The sequence below is a fragment of the Tupaia chinensis genome, unplaced genomic scaffold, assembly GCF_000334495.1.
Source record: "Tupaia chinensis unplaced genomic scaffold, TupChi_1.0 Scaffold000023_1, whole genome shotgun sequence".
NCBI classification, from domain to species: Eukaryota; Metazoa; Chordata; class Mammalia; order Scandentia; family Tupaiidae; genus Tupaia; species Tupaia belangeri.
Genome location: NW_006159453.1, coordinates 762,744 through 771,063, shown reverse-complemented (window position 1 = coordinate 771,063; position 8,320 = coordinate 762,744). Strand labels below are relative to the sequence as shown.

Here is an 8,320-nt window from a genome sequence, read left to right as displayed (position 1 = left end):
GGCTCTCTCTGTCTTTCTGGTGAGCGCACGCGCCCTATAGCAAAAACCTCTCCCAAAACAAAAAATATTATTTTATTGAACTTTGGGGCCAGCAGGTGGCATGGTGGTTAAGGGCACTGGACTCCCATGTGGCTGACCCCAGTTTGAGTCCTCGACCTGGCGGCTTGCTTTCTCTCTCTTTCTCTCTCACTCTATCCCTCTCTGGTCAAATTAAAAAATAAATAAAGCTAAATATAATAATTTTTTTATAAAAATTACTGGGACCAGCAGTTGGCGTAATGGTTATGTCACTGGACTCCCATGTAGTCGACTGCGGTTCGAGTCCTGGACCGGGTGGCTTAAATTCACGCCGGGCACATGTGCATGCGTGCCCAAGATCCTGAAAGGAGAAAGGAGGGGAAGGGATTGTAGCTTGACCATCCCCCCCGAGGAGGGGGTGATTTCTTGTTTTCTGTCTCTCTGTCTCTCTCTGTCTTTCTGGTATGTGCATGTACCCTATAGCAAAAACCTCTCAAAAAAAAAAAAAACCTACTTTATTTCATTTTATTTATTTAATTTTATTTGACCAGAGAAGGACAGAGAGAGAGAGAGAGAGAGAGAGAAGGAAAGTGAGAAAGCAAGCCACCAGGTCCAGGACTCGAACTGCAGGCAGTCACATGGGAGTCCAACACCGTTAATCACCATGCCACCTGCTAGACTCGGTTTCTATTTTCCTTCCTCCTGCTTCTCACCTGTGAACTATCTCAAAGTTCAGCCCATCACTTGCTATAATCAAGGTATTTACTTCATGAAAAGCTTGTCCATTCTCACAACTTAAAAAAAAATGTTAATGATGTCCAAATATGATCTTTTATTCTCTTACCTGAACTCCAGGCCCTGCCTCCTAATTCCATTTGAAATAATTGTACTTGAATGTCTCACTATAACTCAGATTCAGAGTATTCAAAGAAAGAATAGCATATGTAAAAGAAAGTCATCATCTCCCTCTGAAAACTAGCTTCTCCCAAGCTCTCCATCTTTTTCTGCATCATCATTTTTAATATTTCAGGCTTAGAGCATTGGCATCATCCTTAACTTTCTCTCTCCTTTATCATAAACTCTGAGTATTGTTTGGTTTCTATTATAGTTTCTCTCTTTCAGAAATGTCTATTAGATGCATACCTTTTTCTTCATTCACACTGACACTAGCCTTGTGAGCCCTTACCAACTTATGCTATAATATTCCTGTTTGCCTTCTTCCCTTGAATCCATCTTGCACACTGCTCTCAGACAAATTTAAAATAATTATTATAGGGCCATTAGGTGGTCTGGAGTTTAAGGCACTGGATCCCAGATGGCCAACAGCATGGTTCGAGTCCCACATTTGGCTGCTTGAAAATCACACTGGACATGTGTGCATGTGTATCACAAATCTTGAGAGGAGTCTAGAGAAGATGGGATTGTGGTGTGGCCATTCCCCACGGTAGGTGATTTCTTACTTTCTCTCTCTTTCTCTTTCTAGAGAGTGAACTCACTCTATAACAAAATCTAAAAAACTAAAAAATAAAGTAATGATTGTATTATGTCATTTATTTCCTTTTTTTTTTGAGAGAGGTTTTTGCTATAGGGTGCATGCACTCACCAGAAAGAAAGATAGAGAGATAGAAAGCGAGAAATCATCCCCAGGGGGGATGGCCATGCTGCAATCCCTTCTCCTCCATTCTCCTCTCAGGATCTTGGGCACACAGGCACACCCACCCGGCATGAGTTTAAGCCACCAGGTCCGGGACCCAAACCATGGTCTGCTACATTCAAGTCCAGCAACATAGTCATTACACTAACTGCTGGTCCCATGTGTCACTTCTTTTCTAAAATAAATCTAAAAAGTTCACTGTTGTCTTCTGTTTAAATACAAACATCACCAATGGTGTGGTCAGGTCCTCTGCCCTCTACTTCCACTTTCCATGCCTGCCCCCAAAATAACCCTATTTACTGATACAGCCTTATTTTCCAAAGTCACTAAATAAAAAGCATGTCTACAGCATTCATTTCTGTGTTTTCTTCTCAACTAGACTATTAAGGTATCAGGAAGTCAAGACATATTTTTCTATGCAAAAGTGCATCATGACTTTCTCGGTAACCCAATATATTGGCCATATAACTTACTAACAGTTCTAAATCTGAAGTTAAATGTGGGTTAGAATTGTGGTTTACTACCATTATGACCTTGGTCAAATGAACTTTTTCTCGTTTTTTTGAGTATGTATATTTTATTTCCACTAGCAAAATATTATCGGTACAAAATTTTGGTTTATATTCTTCCCCTAAATTTCTGCCACTCAAAATTAGATACTTTATTTTTAGTCACATACCTGACATAAAATGAAATATTTCACATCATTAAGTTAATAGGATTTAACAGAATTAGGTGGCCTCTTGATTATTTCTCAGGAACAATAAATTTTTCTTTCCTACATATTTGCCTTTATTTTATTTATTCAAGTAACTATGTAATGAGTGTCTCTTCTCCTACATTCATTAATATGGGTGCATATTATGTGTAATTTATGGCAGGAGTAACTATATTCATCATCTAATCTTCAATTTATATTAAACTCTTCCTCTTATATAGTATTTCTAGAATTACTTCAGATATTTTAATCAAACTTATACTTTCATTAGTTGTAAAATTCAAGATGTTAATGCAAAAATATGATGAGGGGCCAGCAGGTTGCGTGGTGGTGAAGGCACTGGACTCCCACACGGCTGACTAGGCACATGGCTAACTAGGGTTCACGTTCTGAACCTGGCAGCTTGCTTTCTCACTTTCTCTCTCTGTTCAAATGAAAAAAAAAAAAAGTAATAAATAAAATTAATTAAACACTTCTTTAAAAAACATAATGAAAGTTCCTGACTAGTCACTGGCCCACTTACAGTAGTGCTGTTACGAGAGGTCCCTGGACAGTACTACTTCCATCTCAACTTGGCCCCCCCAAAGGGCTCTAGCAGAAAAACTATTCTTGAAATAGTGTTTAAAGATTTCCTTGGCAGTGGAACCAGCAGTTAGTGTAATGGCTATGTCGCTGGACTCCCACATAGTTGACCACGGTTCGCGTCTCAGATCCGGTGGCTTAAAACTCACGCCGGGCGCGGGTGCGTGTGTGCCCAAGATCCCGAGAGGAGAATGGAGGAGAAGGGATTGCGGCATGACCATCCCCCCTGGGGGGTGATTTCTTGCGTTCTGTCTCTCTGTCTGTCTCTGTCTGTCTGGAGAGCGCACGCGCCCTAGAGCGAAAATTTCTCCAAAAAAAAAAAAAAAAAGATTTCCTTGGCAGTAATGAAGTCACTTATGTCAGCCAGGAAAACAGCTGTTTTTCCATTAGTATACTCACAGGCTGTTGCTTTCAGAATCTCACTCATGTTAAGAACTTGCTTAGCTGGGGCCAGCAGGTGGTGTCGTGCTTAAGGTGCTGGACTACCACATAGTTGACAGCAGTTCAAGTCTCCAACCCAGCAGCTTGAAACTCATGCCACGTGCATGTGTGCCCAAAATCCTGAGGAGATGGGATTGTGGCATGGCCATCCCCTCTAGGGGGTGATTTCTTATTTTCTATCTCTCTGGTGAGCACAGACACCCTATACTAAATAGAAAACAAAAACAAAAAAAACAACAAGAAAAAACTTGCTTAGCTTTTTCCATTACCCTTCTGGGCAGAAGCTGTCCACATTAGGGTTTATGCCTAGCTCTCCTGAAATGCAAATGGTCCTACCAACTAAAACAGCTTAACCATAGGTACCAATGGCCCCTGGGGCATCGCCAGTGTTGATCACTCTTCTGATCAGGGGTGAAGTGGCTAAATCTCTCACTTGTGGCCCCATCCTGAAAAAGAAGCTTCTACCCTCACTGTCCAAATTAACTTCTGATCCTAGGTACCTATTTGAAAACTAGAGATAATACTAGGGTTGCTATGCATGTGAAGAGAAATGCAAAGCATTTTAGCACAGTAAGAACTCAACAACGTTGACTTATAATTTCAATCTTTCTTCCCCTGCCAAACCATCCTTAAACCTGTGCCTTTTATTGGTCTTGTAGCACCTTGTGCTTACCAATATAACCATACTTGTCTCACTATCTTATAGTTTCCTTCCTTCTCCCTTGAGAATAGAATAGAACCTTACTCATAGAGATACTCTCAAGGTCTGGCATATAGATAGATACTAGTCATAGAAGAAAATGTCAACAAATTGATTTTCAAGGGTGTAATTGGCTATTAGTGATTCATTAACTAGGCAGCATCCAATCTGCAAAACAGAAAGGAGCTCTCATCAATGAGCCAGAGGGAGTGAATTTTATAAGCAGAAAAAAGCAGAGGCAAGCAGAAACAAGGAACAAATAGTCATTTCAAGGTTAGTTGCCCGATAAGGATATAAGCAAAATCTTGTTAGCTGAATGAGATTTAGCTATCATCTTGCTTTTGATTACTTGGAAAGTCATATTTGACAAGTGAAAAACCTAGGTTATGATTTGATGATGTGGAACTTTAACTAGAGTGACTCCATTTGGGGCCTGCTGTCTTTTCTTTAACATGCTCAATAAATGAGTATTGGGAACAGCAGATGGCATAATGGTTATGTCACTTGGCTCCCACATAGTCAACCGCAGTTAGAGTCCTGGACCCAACGGCTTAAGACTCACACCGGGTGCATGTGTATGCATGCCAAGATCCCAAGGGGAGAAAGGAGAAGAGATTGCGGTGTGGTGATCTCCCCAACCCTGGAGGAGGGGAGGTGATTTCTCACTTTCTGTCTCTTTGTCTCTCTCTGTCTATGGTGAGCACAGGCACCCTATAGCAAAAATCTCTCTCTAAAAAAATAAATTAATTAAAAAATTGAGTACTAAGGAAGCAAAGCCTTTCTTGGATATTCCAACTTTTACCAATATTCTTCCTCTGAATGTATATAATAATTATAATATACACTATATACTCCTTTATTATTTAATGCCTCTTATTGTTCTGAGCATTCTACTTCCTCAATTTTTAAAAAAGAATTATTTATTTAATTTTATTAATCATCATCATTATTATTATTTTTAAATTTGCTATAGAGCATGTGTGCTCACCAGGAAAAGACAGACTGAAAGAGGAAGTGAAAAGGCAAGCCACCAGGTCTGGGGTTTGAACCACTAATTGGCCATGTAGGAATCCAGTGATGCAACCACCATGTCCCTGCTGGCCCCAGTCTATTTCCTCAGTTGTATTGACTATTTCCTTGAAGGTACATAGTAATCTAATGAACACCTGTTTAGCAATAAGAGAATGTATGGCTGGCCTTCAACAAATTACTAAGTGAATGACAAATACACTTCATCTTTGGGTTGTTAGTAAAATCATGAAGTATTTTTTCTATGCAAAAATGTAGCATGACTTTTCCAACAACCCAGTATGGTTAAAATATTATCTTTCCATTACTGATCTGTCCATTAAACATTTCTAAGGTCTTAGTTACAAGGAAGAAACTAGGGGGGCCAGTCAGTGGTTTGGAGGTTAAGGTGGTTGGATCCTACATGACTGACTTTGTGGTTTGAATCCTGGATAGGCAACTTGAAAAACATAGTGGCTGCAAGTGTGTGCGTGCTCAAAATTCTGAGAGGAGAATGGAGAAGGGATTGCAGTGTAGCCATTCCCCCAGGGGGTACTTTCTCACTTTCTCTTTCTCCTTTTCTTTCTCTGTCTCTCTCTTTCCAGCATGTACCCTGTAGCAAATTAAAAAAAAAATTTTTAAAAAGTAATTTTGGGGCCAGCACGTGGTGTGATGATTAGAGCACTGGATACCCACATGGCTGACCATGGTTTGAGTCCCAGACCTGGCAGCTTGCATTCTCACTTTCATGCTCTCTCTTTGTCTCTCTGGTGAGCATATGTGTCCTGTAGCAAACTGAAAATAACAATAAATATAATGCAATAAATAATTGTTTTTTAGAATTATTTATTTAATTTTATTTATCATCATCATTATTACTTTTAAATTGTGATCAGAGAAAGACAAAGAGAGAGAGAGTGAGAGAGGGAAGGTGAGAAAACAAGCCACCAGGTCCAGGACTCAAACCACAGATGGTCATGTGGGAGGCTAGTGCCTTAACCACCACGCCACCTGCAGCCCTCAATAAATAATTCTTTTTAAATTTTTTTTTTGAGATGTTTTTGGTATAGGGTGCAGGGTGCTCGCCAGAAAGACAGAAAGAAAGAAATCACCTCCCCAGGGGTGATGACCATGCTGCAATCCCTTCTCCCTCTCGGGATCTTGGGCTTGATATAAATTTAAGCCAGCAGGTCCAAGACTCAAACAGTAGTCAACTACATGGGAGTCCAGCAATATAGCCATTATGCCATTTGCTGGTCCCTTCTTTTTAGGTTTTTGTTATAGGGTTTGTGTGCTCACCAAGGAGACAGTGAGAGGGAAAATGAGAACTCATCCTTGGGGAACAGGGTAGGGCTGGCCAAGCTGCAATCCCTTCTCCTTCAGTTTCCTGCTGGGATTTGAGGCACCCACAGGTAGGCGCGATTTCTCAATTCACCAAGTCCAGGCCTTGGACCACGGTTGGACATGTGGAAGCCCAGCGCGGTAACCCCCATGCTACCTGCTGGCTCCAAAACTCTTCTTCTTGAGATAATGCCACCTGAATCTTACTCCTCCCAGTGACAGTATGCTTAAAATACTATTTAATGGTACCAGATAAAATATTGATGTTGGAGAAAATTAATGCACTTATTTGCCGAATTCTGAGATTACAGGCTGAGGGAACTCCTGAAATACGAGCAAAGATAGCCTAGGCTGCAAGAACTTTTTCAGACACAGAAAAAACGTGATATTCATTACCCCTGTAACTTAATAGGGGAAAAATAGAAAACGGTTTCAAAATATTTTGACAAAGAAAACGGTTTCAAAATATTTTGACAAAGCTATAAATAAAGGTTCTATATGTGGCTACTAAGAGAAACTGTATTCTGTCCAGGTATGTCAAAGAAACGCACACGTACTCTGTCACTTGAGTCCCCTGTCGGCAGCAGAATAGGAGGCAGGCTAGGGTCTGCCCTAGTATGAGAAAGTCCTGCATCATGAAATACACCACTTTGCACGAGATTATGCTCAAGATTTCATTACAATTAGGGAGACTTCCAAAGCAGGAGAAGAGGAAAAAAAAAAAAACAAAAAAAAACCCCTCTTTCATCTTTAGGGGGAAAAAAAGCCAGAAAATCTTCCATACAAGCAGCTCCTGATAAGAAAGTTTGGCGTTGGACAGTAATCGCTGGACAGAATTTAATTCTGACCTTCTGAGTCCCCACCTCGCTGAAGGAAATTCTAACAGGAGGCCCCAGGATGAAGGTAGAAGAAACGCGCTGCAGCTGACGATTTTCTCCAAGGAAAGGAGTGTGGCCCGGCAGGAGCTGCAGAACACTGCCCTTGTCTGAGGACAATATGCACACGTCAGGCCGGCCCAGACCGTCGCCTTGCTGAGACCGAGCGAGGCACCGGGCGGCCCGCAGCGCAGCGCTCTATATTGTGCGAGCCCGGGCGGCGGAAGGCCTCCCCCCCGCCGCAACATTAAAGAGTCCTTCTTTGTTCAGCCCCGGCCACGGACGCAGGGCGCGGTGTTCTTCCGCGCTCGCCGCGCAGGCCCCGCCCCCCGCGGCCCTGGAGAGCTGCCATTCGGCCCCGGAGGAGCTCGGCGCTCCCAGAATGCACCGGCAGTCCGCGGGAAACCAAAATGGCGAAGGGCTGTAGCGAAGTGGGCTGTGTTTGAGGCCGGTGTAAGGACGCTCTCTACCCCCCAACCCTCGTCCCCAAGGACCTCGGTTTGTGTGTGCATATGTGCGGGGTGCCCGGTGGGGCGGGTGTCCAGTGAGTGCTCGGACTCGCAGGGGAAGCGCCCACGGGGACGTGATTGGCTGTTTTTTCCTGTATGAAGCGGTTGGCACCACTGAAGTGACCGAATGAGGTGAGAGACCTTGGCCTGGGAACCGACTCTTCCGGAGGAGGTGGGGGTGGGGGTGAGGGGAAGAAAGGAAGCAAGTATAAAAGGGAAAAATGGAGGACCGAGGTGGGGGTGGGGGCTCCTGTCTGTGGGTGCCTTTCCATTTATGTATCTGCTGAGAAGAATGGATGGAAAGGAGTAGGCAGTGGAGTGTTGGGAGAACGTAGGGACTAAGGGAGCGATCAGGCCACCGGGGAGTCCGTTGGAGGAACCAGATGAAACGTTGAGACGGGGAAGCTGTGTTTGGAGGGCAGGAAGGAACCTGGGGGCAGGAGACGGTTGGAGGGGCAGGATGAACCTGGCGAT

The 8,320-nt window shown here is 43.0% G+C and overlaps 1 protein-coding gene across 4 annotated transcripts in view; it reads left to right on the top strand.

Annotated features, from left to right (window-relative positions):
* Positions 1-7,707: 7,707 nt before the first annotated feature.
* The window catches only part of MTF2 (metal response element binding transcription factor 2), an 87,860-nt gene continuing 87,247 nt past the window's right edge, over positions 7,708-8,320 (top strand). For all 4 annotated transcript variants that reach the window (XM_027770438.1, XM_027770436.1, XM_027770435.1 and 1 more), the window contains exon 1: positions 7,708-7,978. Coding sequence is in view for 1 of the 4 variants with exons in the window: in XM_006140143.2 (XP_006140205.1) it covers positions 7,974-7,978 (5 nt within the window). In the remaining 3 variants the exon portion in view is untranslated. The remainder of the gene's footprint in view (positions 7,979-8,320) is intronic.